Below are 25,064 nucleotides of genomic sequence, written 5' to 3'. Positions count from 1 at the left end.
TGACGAAAAAACAAACTCAGAATGGCCTGGATAAGTCAAAGCGTTTTAAAGTTATCACCACTTAAAGTGACACTGGTCAGATTTGCAAAAAATTGCCTGGTCCTAAGGTGTAATAAGGCTGTGTCCTTAAGGGGTTAAAACTATGTCCTCTTGTAGCAGTTTTTCTTCTTTTAAATATTCTCTCCTCTTTTACCTTGTTGATTCCCTTTATGTATTTAAAAGTTTCTATCCTATCCCCTCTGTCTCGTCTTTCTTCCAAGCTATACATGTTAAGGTCCTTTAATCTTTCCTGGTAAGTTTTGTCTTGCAATCCATGTACTAGTTTAGTAGCTCTTCTCTGAACTCTCTCCAAAGTATCTATATCCTTCTGGACATATGGTCTCCAGTACTGCGCACAATACTCCAAATGAGGTCTCACTAGTGCTCTGTAGAGCGGCATGAGCACCTCCCTCTTTCTACTGGTAATGCCTCTCCCTATACACCCAAGCATTCTGCTAGCATTTCCTGCTGCTCTATGACATTGTCTGCCTACCTTTAAGTCTTATGAAATAATGGCCCCTAAATCCCTTTCCTCAGATACTGAGGTTAGGACTGTATCACTGATTTTATATTCTGTTCTTGGGTTTTTACGCCCCAGGTGTATTATCTTGCACTTATCAACATTAAATTTTAGTTGCCACATTTTTGACCTTTCCTCTAGTTTTCCTAAATCCTTTTTCATTTGGTGTATCCCTCCAGGGACATCAACCCTGTTACAAATCTTTGTGTCATCAGCAAAAAGACACACCTTACCATCGAGGCCTTCTGCAATTTCGCTGATAAAGATATTAAACAATATGGGTCCCAGAACAGATCCCTGAGGTACCCCACTGGTAACAAGACCATGGTCTGAATATACTCCATTGACTACAACCCACTGCTGTCTGTCCCTCAGCCACTGCCTAATCCATTCAACAATATGGGAGTCCACGCACAAAGACTGCAATTTATTGATAAGCCTTCTATGTGGGACAGTATCAAAAGCCTTACTAAAGTCTAGATAAGCAATGTCTACTGCACCTCCGCCATCTATTATTTTAGTCACCCGATCAAAAAAATCAATAAGATTAGTTTGACATTATCTCCCTGAAGTAAACCCATGCTGTTTTTCATCTTTCAATCCATGGGATTTTAGATGTTCCACAATCCTTTCCTTAAGTATGGTTTACATTAATTTCCCCACTATTGATGTCAGGCTTACTTGCCTATAGTTGCCCGATTCCTCCCTACTACCTTTCTTGTAAATGGGCACAACATTAGCTAATTTCCAATCTTCTTGGACGACTCCTGTTGCCAGTGATTGGTTAAATAAATCTGTTAATGGTTTTGCTAGTTCACCGCTGAGCTTTTTTAATAGCCTCGGGTGTATCCCATCAGGCCTCTGTGACTTACATGCATTCCAAGACCTTACCGATGCGCAGCCATTCTTGGCATTGGATCAGGAAGAGGAGGTATCAACGGTCACCACCCAGCAGTCTGACGAAAGTACCCAGATCAGCCCCAGGAGGTGCTGCCTACTCTGAGATCTCTAATGTCAATGGTAGTGAAGGTGCGGATCTGATGATGACGTGTCGATGGACATCACGTGGGTGCCCACAAGGGGAGGGGAGTTCAGAGGGAGATACGGAGCAGCAGATAGGGAGGAGAAGCAGTCAGAACTTACGGGGCACAGGAGGCAAAAAGCAGAATGGTAATGTATCTGGAATGAAACATCCACCATGCACGGTCACATCTGGTGCTCACAGGACGCCAGCACATGGCTCTGCAGTGTGGGCTTTTTTTAATGTGTCCGCTGCTGACAATAGTGTTGACATTTACAGCCTGTGCTGTCAATGAATAAGTCATGGTAAGCCCAACACTCACCTAGGGCACCTTGCCTCCTATCACCGAGCCGAGTTGGAGCAACACCATCAGAACCCACAAAGCCACACTCCTGGCGCTCACCGTCCTGCCTCTTCTCCTTCTCCTCTCTACTCCCAGTTATCCTCCACTCCACCTTCCACCGTGCCGTCGTCGCGTTCATCTAGCAAAAGGCAGGCTTCCTTGCCACAAATGTTTGAGTGAATAAAGATGATGACGCCGGATAATCCTCTTGCCCAACAGCTGATCGCTGGCTTGTCAGAACTGCTAGCCCGCCAACTACTGCCATATAAACTGGTGGACTTGGAGGCCTTTAGAAAAATTTTGGCCATTGGAACACCGCAATGGAAGGTCCCCGGAAGGAAATATTTCTCCCAGAAGGGCATCCCAGAGCTATATGGCCACATTCAGCGGCAAGTGAATATATGTCTGGCACACAGTTTCGGTGCCAAGATACATCTGACCACAGACACGTGGTCTAGCAAACACTGTGTTGAGATGTGGGAGTATATGCTGTTAAAAACTAGTTTTTGGCAAAAGCAACGCTCATATTTATTTAGAGCAAAAATAAAGCAATAGAAAAACACGGCAAAATAACAGCCAAATAAATTATCCTCATGGGTCTTTGCAACTACCTTGGTAGCAGGTAGCTCCCCCATTGTCCAGGTCCACAATCTTAAAGGGATGCACACACATTTTACATTTCCAAAAACAAATGTTACAAATGAAACATACCTCAACACAGAGGAGCTTACCATCTATTTAAGATACATAACACAAAATAGTTATACTAAAGAAACTAAAAACACTCTGTTAACTGCAGCTCTGCCTCACCTGGACTAATCAGCTGCATGCATCTCACACTGGGTGATGCAAGTAAGGGGATAATGCTGTATGTCAATGTGAACAATGCCTTAGTCTGTCTGCAGAAATAATAGCGGATAGAGAGAGAGAGGTTTGCTGGCCAGCAAGAAAGTAAAAGCAGACAAGAAAGACATACAGATATATACAGACAAGCTAATAACATAGTCACCCCCTAACACACGGGCAGGGAAGGTACATAACTTTTACTGCCCACTGGGTGAACCTTCTGACAGCCGTCAAGCATGCAACCCGTGGCACTTGTGTAGATTTGGTGTTACCGCCACAGATTGCATGCAGGCCTGCCTCTTCTTCTCCTCCTCCTACTTCACCCTCTGTCTCCTCCCCAGCTGACTCCTCCTTTTCCGCTGCTACCATCTCTTCCGCTGCGCCCACCAAGATCCCCAGAACCTATTCGACGTGCCAGGTGAGACTTTGCCATGCTGTGCTGTGTCTGTTGTGCCTGGAAGCCAAGAGCCACACCGGTCTTGCACTCCTTTCAGCTTTGTGGTCACAGGCAGATCAGTGGCTAACCCCGCTCAATTTGACAGTTGGTAAAATGATGTGCGACAATGGTGCCAATATGTTGAGCGCACTGAAACAGGGCAAAATTACACAGGTGCCGTGCATGGCACACGGCCTGAACTTAGTCGTGCAGCGAATCGTTCACAAATACCCCAGGGTCCAGAACATCTTGCGGCAGGCCAAGAAAATATCTGTCCATTTTAGAAGATCTTACACGGCCATGGCTCACCTTGCTGACATTTAGTGGCGACACCACCTGCCCGTCGGACATCTGATTTGTGACTGCCTGATGAGATGGAACTCCACCTTGCATATGCTGGATAGGCTGCTCCAGCAGAAACGTGCAGTTAATGACTACCTGTACAAACTCTGCGGCAGGACAGGTTTTGGGGAGCTTGTTCCTTTTTTCACCGCGCATGCGCATATGTGAAAATTACATTGCTGATATTTCGCATTGAAAAAAATACTGAATGGAGATCGCAAATTCTAATAATACAACAGTCATGTCACTGTCCATGTTGTGGGACTATTTGTGCACTTCTAGTAAGTATTTCGTGGTTGCAAATATGACCTGAAGGTATTCCAGGTTCGCTGGCCTTTAAAGTGAATGGGGCCTGCCGCGAACTTGCGGTTTGCGAACATTTGATCGCGTTCCTGAACCGTCCCGGCCGATGTTCATCCATCACTAAATATCAGGGTGTACCTGGTTTTTGGGTTGCCTTTCCTTGGGAGATTTGACGGAGAGTATCTTCTTAGGACACTGGTTAGTCCCTCGGGTCATGCCGACCTGCATGGGTTCTTCGGAAGAGACCTCAGCTCTGTTCCTGGGACAGACCTCAGGCTGGACCACCACCTGAGAAGAGAACTGTTGTTTCTCTCTAACCCAATGGTCGAGTCGAACAGCTAGGGTCATCATCTCCTCTAGAAGCTGATAACTCACTAGAAGGTCTTTCAGGTTATCAGACAAACCTGACCTGAACTGACTCTTAAGGGCTGGTTCATTACAACCTTAGGGAACACACCACCTTCTAAATTGGGTGCAATACTCCTCCGCGGTTCATCTCCCTGAACCAGTGCCTTAAGGGTGGTCTCGACTACCAGGGCCCTGTCCTGTTCATCATACAGGGTACCCAGAGCCTTGTCCTAACTCAAAAGAACTGAGCTTATCCCCTAGCTCCTGCACCATGTGCATCAGGTTAGAAACGTGATCTGTCAGGGTCACCAGAGGATTCATGATACAGTGGTTTGGTAGGGCCCGTTATTCTGTAACGTTCGCGTTCACACACAGGGGGGAGGGAAGTGACCACTGCACTCCACCCTCAACCCTGGGCCCTGCCTACTTGCCTCTCAAGTCCTAATGACAGGGGACAACTGGATGGCAATCCCTAGCTTGGAATAAGTGCAAGGAGGACAGACCAGACAAACAGAATGTAAACGGGCCAAGTCAATACCAGGAGAGCAAAGAAGTACAAATGGAGCAAGCAGAGAATAGTCAGGAGACTATTAATAAATACCAGGAGAGTCGTGAAGTACCAAATGAGTCAGCAGAGGATCGTTATGAGGAAGCCGGGATCAGAATACCAGGAGAGCAGCAAAGTACACAAGGAGCAGGCAGAGGATCGTCAGGAAATCAACAGAAGGTAAGTACGCCAGGTCATACAAAATCACAGATGGAACCTAAATAACAGGCAAACTGTGGCCCGCAGGCTGCCTGACTAGCAGGGGTCATGTGACGTGGCCAGCGTCAAATGACTCACCCTGCTGCAAATGGCTGAGCACCGAGAGCCCAGCTTGGTGCTCAGGCTTAATCTGGTTGCTGGGGAACCAAAGATGCTGGCCGGGTCCGTAGGCGCTGCAGAGAGTAAGCGCTCTGCCGGCGCCCCGTTACGATATAGAGGAGTTGGGGTAATATCACTATTTTTACCAGGGATATTCGGTCAGCTCTGGAAAAAGGAAGTTAAAGCCACACCATCACCTTTGACCTCAATTTGCAGGTCTAGCTACCGGCATAAGTATTGTTTTAGACCAGTTAATATTGAAACCCAAAAGTATATTACCTATCTGGATAAGTTTGGGAAGTATAGTGCAAGTGTGATCTATAAAAAACAAAACATCTTCGGCGTATAAAGAAATACGGTCGTCTGGTCCCAGTATTCAAAACCCTTTAATCCTGGGGTCCTGCCTAACTTTGGCAGCAAGGGGCTCCATGTATATATCAAATAGCAATGGAGAGAGGGCAACCGTGAGGGGTACTCCTACTCAACGGAAAGCTCTCCGTCAAGCTCCCATTTATATTAAATATTGCCCTAGGGGATCTATACAAGAGCTTGATCATATGAATAAATCCCATCCTTCCCAGAGCTTTCCATAGGATTCCCCACTCCACTGTGTCAAACACTTTAGATGCGTCCAGCGACAGGATGGACCGTGAGATCCCCCCGGAAGACTGCATATTAACAAAGAGACGATGCAGGTTATAATGCATACCCTTATTAGGAATAAACCCATTTTGATCGGGGTGTATAATTGCTGTAATGACACTGGATAACCAGATAGCCAGAATTTTTGAGAGTAGCTTCATATCTGTATTTAATAAGGAGATAGGCCTATATGACCCCATATCTAGTGGGTCCTTCCCCTTTTTCAGTATTAATGTTATTACAGCCTCTGTCATTGGTTCTGGGAGTCTACCCTCCTTGATTGATCTTGTAAACACCCTTAAAGGCGGGGAAGAATAACCTCCCCATATTTACGGTAGAATTCATACGGGAATCCATCTAACCAAGGGGAAGAATTTCCCACACAGGCCTTCAATGCAGCCTCTAACTCCTCTAGGAAGAAATCTAGTTTAAGAATCTCCCTCTGTATGTCTGCAAGACTTGGGAAAGAAATATGAATTCATCTTTTTATCTAGTATATCCTTATCTGTGTTATATAATTCAGCAAAATGTTTCAAGAAGGTTCCCTTTATAGCGTCAAGTTCTTCCATAATTATATCCTCTGAGGATCGAATTCTAGCTATCTTTTTTTTTTTTTGCTCTTGATTGGAGATCACCCTCGCCAAGAGTTTCCCTGGTCTACCCCCTTCTGAGAAGTATTTTTGTCCCTTAATGCTGAGCCTTTTCCAGAAGGAAATCAGCATACACCTCACTAGTATTCTGCCTATTGTATTTACTTCCCACTGTTTTATTAGCAATAAACTCCTCCATAGCTACTGATGTTGCTTCTTTCAACTCTTTTTCCTTCTTATTGTTTCTCTTTTTTAAATTTGAAATGTTTTTAATAAAAATTCCTCTCATAAAGGCCTTAAATGTATCCCAAACCAATTGTATTCTCGCTGTGTTAAAATTTGTGTCCCAAAAGCATACTATCTCCTGTTTCAGCAATTCATGATTCTACATTATAGAAATCCAATGAGAATTCAATCTAAATGGAAGTCTTGCTTTATATTTGTTACCGTCCATAGTTAGTTCAAAACCAAGGGGAACATGATCTGATACCAATCTGGTCTCATATTTCATGGATTTTATACATCTCAGATAATTTTTATTTATCATGGCCAGGTCTATCCTTGACATTGAGTTTCCATATTTACTTATACAAGAATATACTTTTTCCCCCTCTCCAACCCATCTCGATACATCTATGTATCCTATTTTCCTGGCAATAACGTGCCACAGGGGAGCCTTGTGTTGGAGTGGGAATACCCCCTGGGAGATTCTATCAATTTCTCGATTCATAACACAATTAAAGTCTCCAGTGATTAACAAGAGGTTTTCAGGCCACTGATCTGCAAAGGTAGTTAGACAGTTGTAGTTAGACAGTTGAGTACATGTACAGAAAAAGGGGGAGGTATATAAATAAAAGCCAAAATGCACAATCTACCATAGAGTTTCCTATATAAAAAACAAACAAATCTTCCTTGCTTGTCGATAGAGGATGCCTCACAGACAAAATCAATACTCCTATGCATTAGGACTGTAACACCTCTAGAATAACTAGTAAAGGTGGAGTGATAAGTCTGAGTGGCCCATCCCTTGCCGAGTTGCACAACTGACTCTTGTGTATTGTGTGTCTCCAACAAACAGACAGTAGCTGGTAGCTGTCTTTGTACCTGATCAAACACCGCCAATCTTTTACTCTTATCCCCAAGACCTCTAACCTTCCAGGTGATAATTCTAGCTGACATCATACAAAACCAACTGCTTCCCACACTATAAGTTTACCTAACCCTCCCCCCCCATCCAAGGAGATGCATCGCAACCCATCCCATATCCCCCCACACTTCCTGGTCTGCCACAAACTGTACAGATCTCTCACTTAAGATCACTCCTGCCCATGCCCCCCCCCACTCGCACCAGAACAACAACTCAAGAATGAATCCTCATAAAAAATGGACTAATTAAATATTGTTCCGATCTAGCCAGTCCAACTCAGAGTCCGCGGTATGAAAAAAATTTGTTTCATCGTCAAATATTATTCGAATTTTGGCTGTATCATACCTTGCATTAGAGCATGCATTCAAACTAACCTTTTCAGTCTGTTAAGTATAATTATGAATCATTACAAGAGCAATGCCCCTTTTCTTTGACTGAGTTATGACAAGTTCTGACAATCATTTAATTATTTCCTTTTATAAAGTTGCAAGGCTCCAGAAATCCTAAATGGGTTCGTTAAAACAGAACAGGCCAGTTATGACTCCGGCTCATATGTGGAATTTGACTGCGATGAAGGATATGTGATAAATCTCGCTATGAAGGTTAAATGTGAGAATGGTCTGTGGAGTAAACTACCAGTATGTTACAGTAAGTACCACATAAAACTTAGACATTTGAAAATGCAGAGAATATGTTGTAACAGAACAAATAAAAATAAAAAACATTTTTCCATTTTAACCTTCTTTCAGGTCCATGTAAAATCTCCCCAGAAGACCTCACTAAACATAACATTCAGCTACTTTCATCTAATGACCAAAAAACTATTCCTGATAAAAATTATAAACATGGCACAGAAATAAGTGTTGTTTGCATGTCAGGATTTAGACGATCGACTAACGCAGCTTTGGTGCTCGAATGTTATGATGGGAAATTTAGGTATCCAAGGTGCTTCTCTGGAAGTAAGTATAATTTATTGTTTTAGATTAGAGATGAACTAATCAATTTTATGGATGCGGAATAAGTCACAAATTTCCAAAAAAGTTTGGATTCTAACAAATCTCTTGTGATTTGTTTTGGGTGAATGAAAGAGAGCAATAGAGCGAGTACCTAGTATGCTACACTAGATTTCTAGAATGAAAATAAGTGAAAGGTCCAGCTTCTAAAAAGTAATATTTTAGTCCAGCAGTAAAATTTCCACACACAGGACAATGATGCACGATCTATGCGCTTTGGACCCAAAGAGGGATTCCCACCATTTATGAGACCAATTGTCGCCAGTATCAGTGCTTATTCGGAGAGATTCTGTGATTGGGTGGACTCCCTCCTCCAACCCCTTGTTCCATCTATCCCTGGTTATATCAAAGACACCAGAAGGGTCTTGCAATCCTTCACTGATTTTCAGTGGAATAGTAGTTATATTTGGATTACTGGGGATGTAGTCTCCTTATATACCAATATACCACATGATCAAGCCATAATAGCCCTTCAGGTGTACAGTAACTATACATCAATACTCCAGGAATTTATTTGTATGTCTGTAGATTTTCTTATGAAACATAACATCTGGAGTATCAAAATTCTCACCATCCATAGCTAACATCTACATGGCGTGGTGGGAAAAACAGTTCCTGTTTGTTGATGCTAACCCTTATTTCCATGCCATTAAATGGTATGGAAGATATATTAATGACTTGCTGTTTGGGCAGATGATATTTCACATATATCAGTTTTTAAAAACTACCTCACTAGCTGCTTAAGCTCCCTCTCCTTTAGCCTACATTTTGATGTCAGTACTATCTCCTTTTCGGATCTCAGGTTGACAGGTGATGATTTAAATTGAAGAGTATGCTCCATAATGTATAGAAAGGAGATGGCAGGTAATACTACACTTCTGGCAACATCTTGCCATCCACCTCATGTCACGCATAATATACCCAAGGGGGAATTAATTAGGGCGAAACGGAACTGCTCTGGCAGGGATACCTTTCTATTGGAGGCAGAGAGCATCGACAGAGATTATGCCTGAGAAAATATACTGCACATTCCCCTAGATAGATGCTCCCTAGTTTTGACTAATGAGACATCATCAAAGAAACAAAACGAACAACATGGGATGGAAGTTACTTTTGTTACACAATATAGTGAGGAATACCAGGATATATGTAAAATTATAAAACGGCACTTGCTTGTTCTGAACTTTGACAGAGATTGGAGTACAACAGTGGGAGATGGAATAAGATGAATAGCCCGCAAAGCACCCAATCTAGGTCAAATGCTCAGCCCGAGTTTGTTCCGTAAACACCCTATTACAAAACCAACCTGGTTAAAACATAAAGGCAACTATAAATGCGGTCAGAATAAATGTATTTGCTGCAATCACATGCTAATGGGTAAAACTTACCCCTCTACTAAGAAGATTTATAACATCAAGTCATATCTAAATTGTAATACAAAATATGCCGTTTATCTTATCACATGTACAGCGTGTAATCTCCAATATGTGGGATGTACATCCAATTCAATTAAAACAAGAGTACGTAGACATATATCTGATATACTGCATAAAAAAGCGGGAAATGTGTCTGCAGTAAGTACTCACTTCGCCGCGGTACATCATGGTAGTGCATCCAACTTGATTGTTTACGGAATAAAAATGGTCACTGGACCAAGAGGTTTTCTGCTCCGGTCAATTCCACTAGCTGCTGTTGGATACGATCCATGATAACTGGAAGTTGGGGCTCACTGTTCTGTAATGCTGCAGAACCCCAAGCAATCAGGCAAAGATTTAAAAAAACGAAGTAGTGAATGCATCCGTGGATTTTTTTGCAGACATATGCACCACAGAAAATCACAGAGATGTGTACAGACATAAATGGATCAGTATGCTGTCTGAAAAAAAAAGCAGACAGTATGTGTTCATGAAAAAGGGAAGTGTGGACGAGGCCTAAGTGACCAGCCTGTTTTCGGCCCTACTGACCAAGCAATTTTTTTCATTTTTTCATCCTTGCCTAACAAGAGCTATAACTTTTTTTATTTTTCCATCTATGTTTTTTATTTTTCCATTTTGAGGTACACATAAGTTACTGATTAATTTTTATTAATGTTTTCTGGGAGGGGGATATGAAAAGATCAGCAGTACTTTCACTGAGCTTTTATATTATAAATTTTGTGCCGACATTCATTTTCCAGCATAAGTAACACAATAACTTTATTCTGAGTCAGTCCGATAACAGTGGTACTAAATACATATATATATATATATATATATATATGTATATATATACACACACACACACGTTTTACTTCTTTTGAGCAATAAATACAGTTTAAAAAAAAAAAAGAAAATATTTCTTCAGTGCTGCATCCGAAGATCCGTAATGTTTTTTTTTTCTTGATTATATGTCGGACATCTTTTGGTTTTCATTGGTATCATTCCAGGGTAAATAACACTTTTTGATAGTTTTTTATTCAATTTCTTTTTTGGTAGTGATTAAGAAAAAAGCAGCAATTCTGGCATTATTTGTTTGTTTCTTTTTATGGTGCTAACCGAAGTGGGATTTTTTATTTTTTTTTACTTAATACATTTTTTTAATATTCCTGCAAGTGGACTATAATAGATGATAGTTTGATCACTTCTAAACTACAATATACTATTCCTATAGTGCATTGTATTTTAATGGAACACTGGAGGCAGGCTTGAGGCCTATACCATCTAATTTTTCGGGTGCCGATGGGAGACAGAGGGAGTCCACCCTCTGTAATGACTTACATGCAGCAGGCACAGCTGTTATGTTACAGCCTAAGGCCCCTTAGTGACTGATGTAAAAAAGGCATATTGGTGGTCACTAAGGGGTACGGAACATTACATGGTTAGTACCTAGTAAAACCCCTTTTGGCAAGTATCACAGATGAAGATTTTCTATTGAAAATCTGTGGATAGTCCTAAAATAGAAGTGCATGCAAGAGAGCCCATGATTAGGTTATTGGGGAATTCCCTCGGGTCCTCTACTCTCACCCGTTAACCTTATACCCCTTACCCTACCACGTTCCCAAACCCCCTGCCAAGAATGACACAGAGCCGCATATTGGAATTGAATGGCCACAGCAGCCTTTTATTAATACAAACATAACATGTAACATCTATATAAATATATATACCTAGACCTGACGAAGGAGGTCCTAGAAGCCCTGATTCCAGCTGGTGCACCAAACCCCCGGTTCAAGCCACCTTGCCTTTAGCCGTATCACTCCAGCTCGGAGACACCAAGTGATGGTCACCCCACTGAAACCAACCAACTTTCCACACCTGGGAGTCTAGCCCCACCAATTGAGGCCCTCCCATCCACAAACACCAAGCTCCACCACCGTCTTCCAGGACCTCCTACCGCCACAGACGCGCAACTTGACCTTCTACCTCAAGCTTGTGCGCCCCTCCACACCCCCAAGGCTCGCTCGATCCCCCCTTGCAGACCCAATAACCACAGATCAATGCCCACTGCATTGAGGTGGACCCCGTCCTCCCTCCAAAACTCACCGACTTCGGGCTCCAACTCAAAATGCCGTACCACAACTGCCCCATTCCGCGCCACAAATTTTCCAACCGCCCTGTTAACTTTAATGCGGGCCTTGTTTATCCTCTCCACCGATCGCGCCTCCCGCCAACGCCGTCTAGGAACGATGTCCGACCACACCACTACCATCCCGGGAAACAACGACCACAAACGTAACAGGTCAAACTTAATATCCCAAATTAACTCTCTCACCGGCTTCATGCCCAAATCGTTCCCTCCAGCATGCAGCACCAATACATCCGGAGGCCGGTCCAGCTGCACAAAGCGGTGTACCTCCCTCAAAACTCCCCCACCCACAACATACCTCGGTAACCCAGCCACCGGATGGCCGCCACCTCCCTATCAAAGCCCAGCTGACGACCGTTCGGCCGCACATCGGCCCGTACCGCCCCCCAAAAAACAAACAAATGTCCCGATAATCCACACCAGAGCTGGGGAACACCTGAAACGAACATAACAAAACAACTGCATTAATGCCGAAGCCTGCAACCTGCATCCCTTACAGACCGCCCAAACGCACATAGGATCGGAACCTACCCAATTCCCACTGACCTATCCTCTTAATAACCTCCTCACTCATACCCCGATGGGCTGCCTCCGTCGTCGCCCCAATCCGGAACGAGTGACCCGTGTAACACCTCGAATCAACCCCCAATTCCCTCAAGCACCTCTTCAAAACCGCCAAGAACTGGAATCTGGATAAAAAAGGACCCATCCGCATGCTGCAAAAAGGGGGCCGCACCTTCCCCCTACCCAAGCGATACTCCCGCAGGCAAACGACCGGACACATCGAGCAACCCGGCACTACAAACAAGCAAACACTGCACCCTCGCCCCTCCTGATCCGTTTTAGACCTACGCAGCCGGACCACCACCCTGTCCTGAAAGATATCCACATCCTCACCCCATAACCCCCCGGCACAACTAACGCTCCTACTCACCAATTCCCCCAACCTAAACGCCCCGAAAAAGGCCAGCGAAAATGCCGCCTTGAACAAGCTTACCTTCCCCCAAGAACTACAGACAACCTCTAACCGCCCCCCAAGATTTAACAACAGCTCAAACGACACCGGTAGCCACCTATCCTCCGTCCACCAACCCCTCCGTCAACCCTTCAACACCTGCTGAACCAAAAAAGCCTTTGTACAATCCACCAGCCCCCGCAGCTTGAAACCAAAAGCCAAACCCGACATGCACCTATTTACCTGAGCCACTGACCACCCTTCATCTTTCTTCCATCCCAAAAACAACACCAAGGGAACTTCACCCGCATCCCCTCCCACTCCCAGCATGCCACACCAACTCACCCAGCCATCCCAAGCCTCATTGTACGCAGCCCACATACCATCCGTTAGGGAGGCCCTGAATAGCCTACTCACAGTACCTCCAAGATCTCCCACAGCAGCCCCGGACACTCCAACCCGGCGAACTCCGCCTCTGGCTCCAGCTGCCGAAAGCGCTCCCACTGAGAACGAGAAAAAGCATCCGCAATACCGTTAGAGACCCCCGACACATGAACCGCTACCACCCACACATTCAACGCTAAACAACGCAATACCATATGCTGCAACAACCTAACCACCGGCGGGGATGAAGCAGACAACTATTAATGCCTGCACCACTCCCATGTTGTCACAATGAAACCTCACCTTTTTGTTACGAAACTTATCCCCCCACAACTCCAGTGCTAGCACAATAGGAAAGAGCTCCAACAATGCCAGATTCCGAACCCAACCCCTTACCCCCCACGACTCAGGCCAGCGGTCCGCACACCACTGCCCGTTGCAGTAGACCCCAAAACCAACTCCCCCCACCGCGTCAGAAAACAAATCAAAATCCACACTATCCACCGCATCCCCCAAAACCAACGCCCTCCCGTTGAACTCTGACAAAAACCTAGCCCACACCTCCAAATCCCTTCGCAGCTCACGCCCCAACCGAATGAAATGATGCGCTGCCGTCATGCCCGCGGTCGCCGCCGCCAACCGCCTACAAAATATTCGTCCCATGGGCATAATATGACATGCAAAATTTAACTTCCCCAACAACGATTGCAAATCCCTCAAACGAATCTTAACCGACCTACCCGCCCTGTCGACCTCCGCCCGCAAATCCCACAACTTATCCTCCGGCAACCTACACTCCATGGCCACCGTGTCCAAAACAATCCCCAAAGAACTCAACTCAGTCATAGGCCCAACCGTCTTCCCTTCTACAAGCGGCACCCCAAAGCACCCAAACACCGACTGTAATGTAGAAAGCAACAGATGACATACCCGCGAATCCACAGCACCCAAACACAAAAAAACATTCAGGTAATGGATGACTGACTTACAACCTGAAATTTCCACCACCACCCACTCCAGGAAAGAACTGAAGGCCTCAAAATATGCACATGACAAGGATTAGCCCATCGGCAGACACCTATCCACGTAAAACCCCCCATCCCAAAAACACCCCAATAGATGTAGGCTATCCGGGTGCACCGGGTGTAGACGAAAAGCTGCTTCAATGTCTGTCTTCGCCAAAAAAGTCCCCGAACCCAAACGCCGCACCCACGCCACAGCCGCGTCAAACGAGGTATAGACCACTGAACACAATTCAGGATCAATACCCTCATTGACCGATGCCCCCTTTGGAAATGACAAGTGATGGATCAGCCGAAACTTGTCCGGCTCCTTCTTTGGCACCACCCCCAACGGCGAAACCTTAAAATCAGCGAACGGCGGAGCCTCAAACGGTCCATCCATACGCCCCAACAACACCTCCTTTGCCAGCTTCTCCGACACCACCTCCGCATGCTCCCCTGCCGAGCGCAAATTCCTACCCGTAAAGGGTGTCGGCCCTGGGTCCGACGGGATACGAAAAACCAAACCTAAAACCATCTAACAATAACTGAGCCGCCGGCCGAACAGGATACCTATTTAAAAACGGCTCCATCCTTCCCACCCGTACCGGCGTCAAACCCTTTTCCACTAGATTCCCCCCCTCTCGGTTTACCCCCGCGGAAACATCTGGACGCCCCATGACCCCCGCCGCAGGAAGTGCACTCGTGCTTGAACTTGCACTTCGCCCCGAATTTACAGTTCCCTTCATTAAAAAGGAAGCACAAACCCTTCACCGCAGCCGTTGACAACCCCGACTGCCCTGCCCCGCCACCTGCTTCCCCCCAAAAGGACTGCCCATGCCGCCCCGGCGCCATCACCCGCATCCACAAACCAATATCTTTGTGGTCCCACCGCATGTTTGGGCGGACCACTTTCCTCTGCCTAAATTGCTCGTCATAACGAAGCAAGCCCACGCCCCCATACACCCGATACGCCTCCCCGATCGCGTCCATATAACAAAACTGCGCGGAGCAGCACTCAGGCGCTTTTTCCCCAATGACGCTCGCCAGAATGGCAAACGCCTGCAGCCAGTTAGAGAAGGTACGCGGAATCAGCCGATACCTGCGTTTTTCATCCTCCTCTTTTTTTCCGTCCTCTCCCCTTGCCCTATCCAACTGAAATCTCTCCAGGGGCAACAAGGAAAAAATCTCCATATACTCCCCATTCCAAATACGCTCCTTCACCTCCTGCTTCAAATGCACCCCTAATGGGCCCTCGAAACATACATATACCTCCCCTTGCGCCGAGTCATCAACTTTCCGCCGCTCCTCTTCGCCCCCCGCTTGGGTCTGCACCGATACCAACTTTCCCCCCCCCTCCCGCACCTGCGTATTAGCAACCCCCGGCCCAACCCTCACCGGCACCGAAGGGCCCCCCCTCACCCCAAGCGGGCAACGGGGACAACCCTGCTCCCCCAAGGCCAGCAACCCAACCCGCCAAGCTACCCAGCAACTGACTGAGCCCCCCAACCAACTCCCCGTGGCTCCCCCCTGCCCCCCCCCCTAGGGGCGCTAACTACCGCATGTGAAGGTCCCACAGAGGTCTTACCTGGCTGCCCGGGCGCTGTGAACCCCGCAGCCGTCACTCCTGACTCCAGCAGATCCATCCCCAGCAACAAGACGTCCTCCTGCACCGACACCACTGCTGACCCGGATCCCCGCACCCCAGCCTCCACGGTGCTGGGTGCGCACAATGATGGTGAAAATGGCTCCTCCTTCTGCTGCTGCCTGCCAGTGCTTGCCACATCTTCTTCTGTATCCCAAGGCCTGGGCCCCTGTCGACCAGCTGCCAGCCCAGCCTTGTGTCCATACCACCTCACGCTCCCCCGCCGCGCCACTGAGGGGGGGGGATCCTGCAGGTCCTGGTCCCGATCCATCACTGCATGCTGGGGAAGGCAGGGGGCGGGAACCCCTGCCCTGCTCTGAGCTCCGCCGTACTTTGAGATTCCTCCCGCGCCGGGAGGCTGACGCTGGAGCTTTAGCCGAGCCTCCCCGGCGCAGAGGATCCCTGGAGGGGCTCCCAATCCGGCGCCGAGCCTGTGGGGTTTTGCTCGGGCTAAGGTGCGCCGGCGGCCGTCTGCCCTCCGGCACAGAGCTGGACATGCCCGCCGCCTCCCCACCAAGCAGGCCCGGCGCCTGCACCTCCCATCACTCCAGACTGCGCGACTCTGCCGCCTCCCTCAGCCTATCTTAGAGGTCCTCCATCACAGATGAGCTAACTCTCCCTACCTGAGCTTTTCCTTCCTAAAATGGCGCCCGGTTTCCCGATTCACCCCCTTAAAAATGTTACCGCTCCGGCCCTCTCCTTAACCCAACCTCCTCCCCACTTAACCTTTTCCTGCCCACCTCTAGCCTGCGACTATCCCTGACGTCCCCAAACCTATCATGGCAGCCTCCCCTTAGGCTGTTGCTCTAGTACAGCTGCACTGGAATCTCACAGAATTGGAAGACTTTTGCATGAAAGAATAGATGAAAATCCCTCAAACAAGAATTGGAAGACTCTTGGCTGGGTACAAAAAGTGATTACAAGCTGTGATACTTGTCAAGGCGAGTGTTACTAGGTGCTGACCATTCAAGGTGCCCAATTTTCTACTTTAAATTCAAAGGGAATGTATCATCTTTAGGGCTCATGCACATGAACATATTTCTTTTCCTTGTCCGTTCCGTTTTTTTTGCGGACCGTATGCGGAACCATTCATTTTAATGGGTCCGCAAAAAAAATAGCATTCTGTTTCCGTATGTCTGTATTTCCGTTTCTACAAAAAATTTGAACATGTCCTATTATTGTCCGCATTACGGATAAGGATAGTACTGTTCTTTTAGGGACCAACTGTTCAGTTCCGCAAACTACTGAATGCACACGGACGTCATCCGTATTTTTTTGCGGATCTGTTTTTTGTGGACCGCAAAATACATAAGGTCATGCGCATGAGCCCTTAACCTTATGTCTTTTGGAGATCATTTCATCTGCAACATGCTTAACTGTTTATAGTAATTATGGCCTAAACTTTTGCATGCCACTGTGTGTATATATATATATATATATATATATATATATAAATAAAACCACTGAAACATAACGCTCATCCAAGCCCTCACACAGGAAGATCAACAGAAAAATTAAAATGTTATCTGTCCTGAAATACAACAGTGAAAAAACTAATTTAAAGAATGCTTTGTTTATAACATTGAAAATGTGTAGTTGTAAGGGGTTCTTTATAGGCCAATTGGTGTGTGGACATTATGTTTATTGTTTGATTTCATAGGAACATGTCGTATACTTCAAGATGATCTGGATGAAAACAACTTAGAATTGGATGAAGTGCATGATAATGAAGTATTCTATGCCGAAGGTGAAGTAATCCACTATAAATGTAAGAATGGATTCTACTATCCTGGTCAACCAACTGGAAAATGTTCAGAACAAAAAATGAGCTATCCAAAATGTACAGGTAAAGAAATAAAAACATTTTAACTTTCATGTCTAAGAAAATAATATTATCTGATGCTCCCAAAATTAATCATATGCAATGTCTGAACTATTAAATATGTTGTGATAGTCACCAGTAACTTATTATATACTTAACCAGCAACCAGCATGGTTTTATGAAAATGGAGTCTTGTTAAACCAATGTACTTGCATTTTATCAAGCATCAACCTGAACAAAGATCTGCCAACAGATTTCATACCTTAGATCTGATAAGATGCCTTTCATGTGATTATTGCAGTTATGGCTAGTGATAAGTTAATCAAGCTTCGGATCCTAAAATGTATGGACTCCGACGAGGTTAAATGTGTTACTCACATTTGATTATTAAACTTTAAAACCATTTTAACCACTTCAGCCCCCCTAGCTTAAACACCCTTAATGACCAGGCCACTTTTTACACTTCTGCACTACACTACTTTCACCGTTTATTGCTCGGTCATGCAACTTACCACCCAAATTAATTTTATCTCCTTTTCTTCTCACTAATAGAGCTTTCATTTGGTGGTATTTCATTGCTGATTACATTTTTACTTTTTTTTGTTATTAATCGAAATTTAACAAAATTTTTGCCAAAAAATGCAATTTTTCACTTTCAGTTGTAAAATTTTTTTAAAAAAACGACATCCATATATTAATTTTTCGCTAAATTGTTCTACATGTCTTTGATTAAAAAAAATGGTTTGGGTAGAAGTTATAGCATTTACAAACTATGGTACAAAAATGTGAATTTCCGCTTTATGAAGCAGCTCTGACTTTCTGAGCACCTGTCATGTTTCCTGAGGTTCTACAATGCCCAGACAGTAGAAAAACCCCACAAATGACCCCATTTCGGAAAGTAGACACCCTAACGTATTCGCTAATGGGCATAGTGAGTTCATAGAACTTTCTATTTTTTGTCACAAGTTAGCGGAAAATGATGATTATTTTTTATTTTATTTTTTTCCTTACAAAGTCTCATATTCCACTAACTTGTGACAAAAAATTAAAACTTCCATGTACTCACTATGCCCATCATGAAATACCTTGGGGTATATTCTTTCCAAAATGGGGTCACATGTGGGGTAATTATACTGCCCTGGCATTTTAGGGGCCCAAATGCATGCAAAGTAGTTTGCAAACAAAATGTGTAAAAAAATGGCCTGTGAAATTCAAAAGGTGCTTTTTGGAATGTGGGACCCTTTGCCCACCTAGGCTGCAAAAAAGTATCACACATCTGGTATCGCCGTACTCAGAATAAGTAGGCTAATGTGTTTTGGGGTGTCTTTTTACATATACCCATGCTGGGTGAGAGAAATATCTTGGCAAAAGACAACTTTTCCCATTTTTTTATACAAAGTTGGCATTTGACCAAGATATTTATCTTACCCAGCATGGGTATATGTAAAATGACACCCCAAAAGACATTCCCCAACTTCTCCTGAGTACGGCGATACCACATGTGTGACACTTTTTTGCAGCCTAGGTGGGCAAAGCGGCCCACATTCCAAAGAGCACCTTTCGGTTTTCACAGGCCATTTTATACACAATTTTGATTTCAAACTACTTTGCACGCATTTGGGCCCCTAAAATGCCAGGGCAGTATAACTACCCCACAAGTGACCCCATTTTGGAAAGAAGTCACAAGTTAGTGGAATATGAGACTTTGTAAGAAAAAATTATCATTTTCCGCTAACTTGTGACAAAAAATAAAAAATTCTAGGAACTCGCCATGCCCCTCACGGAATACCTTGGGGTGTCTTCTTTCCAAAATGGGGTCACTTGTGGGGTAGTTATACTGCCCTGGCATTTTAGGGGCCCAGATGCGTGAGAAGTAGTTTGAAATCAAAATCTGTAAAAAATGCCCTGTGAAATCCGAAAGGTGCTCTTTGGAATGTGGGCCCATTTGCCAACCTAGGCTTCAAAAAAGTGTCACACATGTGGTATCGCCAGACTCAGGAGAAGTTGGGGAATGTGTTTTGGGATGCCATTTTACATATACCCATGCTGGGTGAGAGAAATATCTCGACAAAAGACAACTTTTCCCATTTTTTTTATACAAAGTTGGCATTTGACCAAGATATTTATCTCACCCAACATGGGTATATGTAAAATGACACCCCAAAACACATTCCCCAACTTCTCCTGAGTATGGCGATACCACATGTGTGACACTATTTTGCAGCCTAGATGCGCAAAGGTGCCCAAATTCCTTTTAGGAGGGCATTTTTAGACATTTGGATCCCAGACTTCTTCTCACGCTTTAGGGCCCCTAAAAAGCCAGGGCAGTATAAATACCCCACATGTGACCCCATTTTGGAAAGAAGACACCCCAAGGTATTCAATGAGGGGCATGGCGAGTTCATAGAATTTTTATTTTTTTGGCACAAGTTAACGGAAACTGATTTATTTATTTTTTCTCACAAAATCTCACTTTCCGCTAACTTGGGACAAAAATTTCAATCTTTCATGTACTCAATATGCTCCTCAGCGAATACCTTGGGGTGTCTTCTTTCCAAAATGGGGACATTTGGGGAGTGTTTGTACTGCCCTGGCATTTGAGGGTCTCCGCAATCATTACATGTATGGCCAGCATTAGGAGTTTCTGCTATTCTCCTTATATTGAGCATACAGGTAATGAGATATTTTTTTTCCGGTCAGCCTCTGGGCTAAAAGAAAAAATGAACGGCACAGATTTCTTCATTCACATCGATCAATGTGGATGAAAAAATCTCTGTCAAAAAAAAAAAAAGGAGGGGAAAGGCGTCTGCCAGGACATAGGAGCTCCGCCCAACATCCATACCCACTTAGCTCGTATGCCCTGGCAAACCCGATTTCTCCATTCACATCAATCGATGTGGATGAATAAATCATTGCCAGGATTTTATTTATTTTTTATATACAAAGTGTTTGCCAAAGTATATGAACACCACTGCCTCCTCAGCTCATATGCCTCCGCAAATGTATCTTTTACTGCAGAGGAGAAATCTCATCTTGCAGCGCCGCATACACCGACTTTTGTGTAATCTGACAGCAGCGCAATGCTTCTTTCAGAATGCACATCAGTGCTGCAGCTAGTCGATCGGTTGGTCAACCTGGAAGGTAAAAAAGGAAAAACCAGGCCTTAAAGGGATTCTGTCACCTCCCCTAACCCAAAATCAGATTTTAAAGCAGTCATGCAGCACAGCTTACTTTGAATAGGCTGTGCTCTTCTATCTTGTAATCCGTCCAGTAGTTTATGTGAAAATAGACTTTTATGGTTATGCAAATTAGCCCAGTGACGTCCGATGCTCGCTCTTCCCTGCTGACTGAGGCAAGAGCGAGCATCGGACGTCACTGGGCTCGGCGCATGCCCAGCTACGAGGATGAAGCTCCTGCCCTCAGTCTCCTGCAGATCGCACTGGCGCAGCCCTCAGTGGGTACTGCGCCTGTGCGAGAGTTCGTTCGGCCGTGAGTGAGGGGGAGGAGAGGGATGAGAGGCTGTGGGAGGCTGTGGGTGGGTAGACAGTCGCAAGTAAGGTGGGCTGGGCACTGTAAGAGGGGCGTTACTGGGCTCACTAAGGGGAACAAAACGCCCCTCTGGGCACCTTCAGGGCTAATTTGCATAACCATAAAAGCCGATTTTCACATAAACTACTGGACAGATTACAAGATAGAAGAGCACAGCCTATTCAATGTAAGCTGTGCTGCATGACTGCTTTAAAATCCGATTTTAGGTTAGGGGAGGTGACAGAATCCCTTTAACGCAATACATTTTTTTAACTTTATAATAACATTTGAACAGAACATATAAACTTTATTGAACTTTTTGAACTGAACGTTAAATTTTTTGCTTACTGGTGTTTTTTTTTTTTTTTTTTTTTTTTTTTACCTTTATAGGACAAAACCTCTCCTTCCCCATGGGACAATGTGCAAAGTGCAAAGCGCAAATCGACCAAAGATGTGGCGAAGTGCATTATGCACTTTGTCCCAGGTGAAAGGAGAGGTTTGCAGCAGCTCTGTGTGAATGGAACCTAATAGCCCTGTGTACCTGTCCTGTGAGATGTGATCCTTATGCTAAGTGTACCTGTGTGTGGTACTTCCGGAAACACTCCCCTAAGCATAGGGCAGGGTGGTCAGGGCAGTCAGGACAGAAATAGCGGGTGTCACGCCTTATTCCACTCCTGCTACAGACACAACATCTTTTTCGGGGTGACGGTTGGGTTGAGGTACCAGCAACGACATTGGGGAAATGTCGCTCGTGTAGACGGCTAACTACACTGGTGGATGCGGCCACGGAACCTCCTGGATCTCTTCCTGAAATTTGAGGAAGGATCCTGTTCTCCCAGCCTTACTGTAGAGAACAAAACTATTATATGCAGCCAATTGAAACAAATATACAGACACCTTCTTATACCAGCGTCTGGTGCGTCGGGAAACTAAATACGAAGCCAACATCTGATCATTGAAGTCCACCCCTCCCATGTGAAGGTTATAGTTGTGGACTGAGAGGGGCTTTTCAATGACACTGGTTGCCCATTCTATTTGTATTGTCGTGTCTGCGTGAATGGAGGAGAGCATGTAAACTTCACGCTTGTCTCTCCATTTCACCGCAAGCAGTTCTTGGCTACACAAGGCAGCCCTCTCCCCCCTTGCAAGGCAGGTGGTAACGAGCCGTTGGGGGAAGCCCGCGTGACTAGTTTGCGCGGTGCCACAGCAGTCAATCTGTTCTAGTAACAAATGCCGGAAGAGGGCCACACTTGTGTAGAAATTGTCCACATAAAGATGGTACCCCTTGCCAAATAAGGGTGACGCCAAGTCCAAGACTGTCTTTCCACTGCTCCCCAGGTAGTCAGGGCAACCGACCGGCTCCAGGGTCTGATCTTTACCCTCATAGATCCGAAATTTGTGGGTATAGCCTATGGCCCTTTCACAGAGCTTATACAATTTGACCCCATACCGGGTGTGCTTGCTTGGGATGTATTGTTTGAAGCCAAGGCACCCGGTAAAATGCATTAGGGACTCGTCTACGCAGATGTTTTGCTCAGGGGAATACAAATCTTCAAATTTCTGTTTGAAGTGGTCTATTAGGGGCCGAATTTTGTGGAGCCGATCAAAAGCTGGGTGGCCTCTGGGACGGGAGGTGGTGTTGTCGCTAAAGTGCAGGAAACGCAGGATGGTCTCAAATCGTGTCCTGGACATAGCAGCAGAGAATATGGGCATGTGATGAATTGGGTTCGTGGACCAATATGACCGCAATTCATGCTTTTTGGTTAGACCCATGTTGAGGAGAAGGCCCAGAAAAATTTTAATTTCGGAAATTTGGACTGGTTTCCACCAGAAAGGCTGGGCATAAAAGCTTCCCGGGTTGACGGATATAAATTGAGTGGCATACCGATTTGTTTCTGCCACAACTAAGTCCAAGAGCTCCGCAGTCAAGAACAGCTCATAAAATCCCAGGGCCGAACCGATCTGAGCTGTCTCAACCCGAACTCCAGACTGGGCGGTGAAAGGCGGAACTACAGGTGCGGCTGAAGTTGGGGACTGCCAATCAGGGTTTGCCAGCACCAAAGGGATTCTAGGGGCTCTACGGGCCTGCCTGTGCGGTGGCTGCGACGGGGTAACTACTGCACGTGCCACCGTACCAGCTTCAACTGCCCTTCTGGTGCTCGCCACTTCATGTTGTACGGCAGTGCTGGTACTAGGTCCAGGATGGGCTGCGCTACTGGTGTATGCCTCACCGCGTAATCCAACAGCGCCAGCCCCACTCTGCTGCCCTTGAAGCGGATCCTGCGCAACCTGTGGTCTAGTGACACGGGGCCGGGTACGCCTGGTGCTATCAGGGACCTCAACCTCCTCATCCGAACTTTGGGTCAGACTGCCACTGCTTTCTACAGGTTCATATTCTGACCCGCTAGATTCATCAGATGAGGGTTCCTATTCCTCATCCGACTGGGTCAGAAGCCTGTAGGACTCTTCAGAAGAATACCCCCTGTTTGACATTTGGACTACTAAATTTTGGGGTAGTCCCTGAGACTACCCAAGAAAAAAAGCAAGCCTGTTTTACAAATGGGAGGCTAGCGAAGTACCAGAGGCCGCTGCGATTGATAAAAAATATCAAAACTGATTTTTTTACCGCCGCAGCGCTTGTAAAGTGATTGTGCAGTGATCAACGTGGGTGAACACACGTGTGGGCGACCGATCAGGCCTGATCGGGTAAACACTGCATTTTGTGTGGAGGGCGAGCTAACGTGACACTAATACTATTATAGATCTGATTGTGATCAGTTTTGATCACTTACAGATACTATAAAAGTACAAAAGCTGATTAGCGATACGCTAATCAGCAAATAAGTGACTGCGGTGCAGTGGGCTGGGCGCTAAACGATCGCTAAACAGTCAATACCAGTAAAAAAAAAAAGAGTGACAGTTTACACTGATCACTTTTTTCCCTTTCACTATGTGATTGAAAGGGGCAAGAAGGAGTGATCAAGGGGTTAATTGGGGTGCTGGGAGGTGATCTGGGGCTAAGGTGTAGTGTTTGGTGCTACTCACTGTGAATCCTGCTCCTCTGCTGAGACCAACGGATGAAAAGGACCAGCAGAGGAGCAGGGAAGCCATTTAACTAGAGTTGAGCGAACACCTGGATGTTCGGGTTCGAGAAGTTCGGCCGAACTTCCCGAAAATATTCGGGTTCGGGATCCGAACCCGATCCGAACTTCGTCCCGAACCCGAACCCCATTGAAGTCAATGGGGACCCAAACTTTTCGGCACTAAAACGGCTGTAAAACAGCCCAGGAAAGGGCTAGAGGGCTGCAAAAGGCAGCAACATGTAGGTAAATCCCCTGCAAACAAATGTGGATAGGGAAATTAATTAAAATAAAAATTAAATAAATAAAAATTAACCAAAATCAATTGGAGAGAGGTCCCATAGCAGAGAATCTGGCTTCCCGTCACCCACCACTGGAACAGTCCATTCTCAGATATTTAGGCCCCGGCACCCAGGCAGAGGAGAGAGGTCCCGTAACAGAGAATCTGGCTTCATGTCAGCAGAGAATCAGTCTTCATATCATAGCAGAGAATCAGGCTTCACGTCAGCCACCACTGCAACAGTCCATTGTCATAAATTTAGGCCCAGCACCCAGGCAGAGGAGAGAGGTCCCGTAACAGACAATCTGGCTTCATGTCAGCAGAGAATTAGTCTGCATGTCATAGCAGAG

General features: G+C 45.5%; 1 protein-coding gene across 1 annotated transcript in view; it reads left to right on the top strand.

Moving 5' to 3' along the window:
- Positions 1-25,064, top strand: part of LOC122943123 (complement factor H-related protein 1-like) — a 363,452-nt gene that overhangs the window by 299,856 nt on the left and 38,532 nt on the right. The window contains exons 8-10 of the mRNA XM_044300591.1: positions 7,927-8,090; positions 8,192-8,401; positions 17,665-17,850. Coding sequence (XP_044156526.1) covers positions 7,927-7,949 — 23 coding nt within the window. The 3' untranslated portion in view covers positions 7,950-8,090; positions 8,192-8,401; positions 17,665-17,850. The remainder of the gene's footprint in view (positions 1-7,926; positions 8,091-8,191; positions 8,402-17,664; positions 17,851-25,064) is intronic.

Source organism: Bufo gargarizans, chromosome 7 (genome assembly GCF_014858855.1).
Source record: "Bufo gargarizans isolate SCDJY-AF-19 chromosome 7, ASM1485885v1, whole genome shotgun sequence".
Lineage (NCBI taxonomy): Eukaryota > Metazoa > Chordata > Amphibia > Anura > Bufonidae > Bufo > Bufo gargarizans.
The sequence above is the reverse complement of the archived record's forward strand: the minus strand, read 5'-3'. Positions and strand labels throughout refer to the sequence as shown.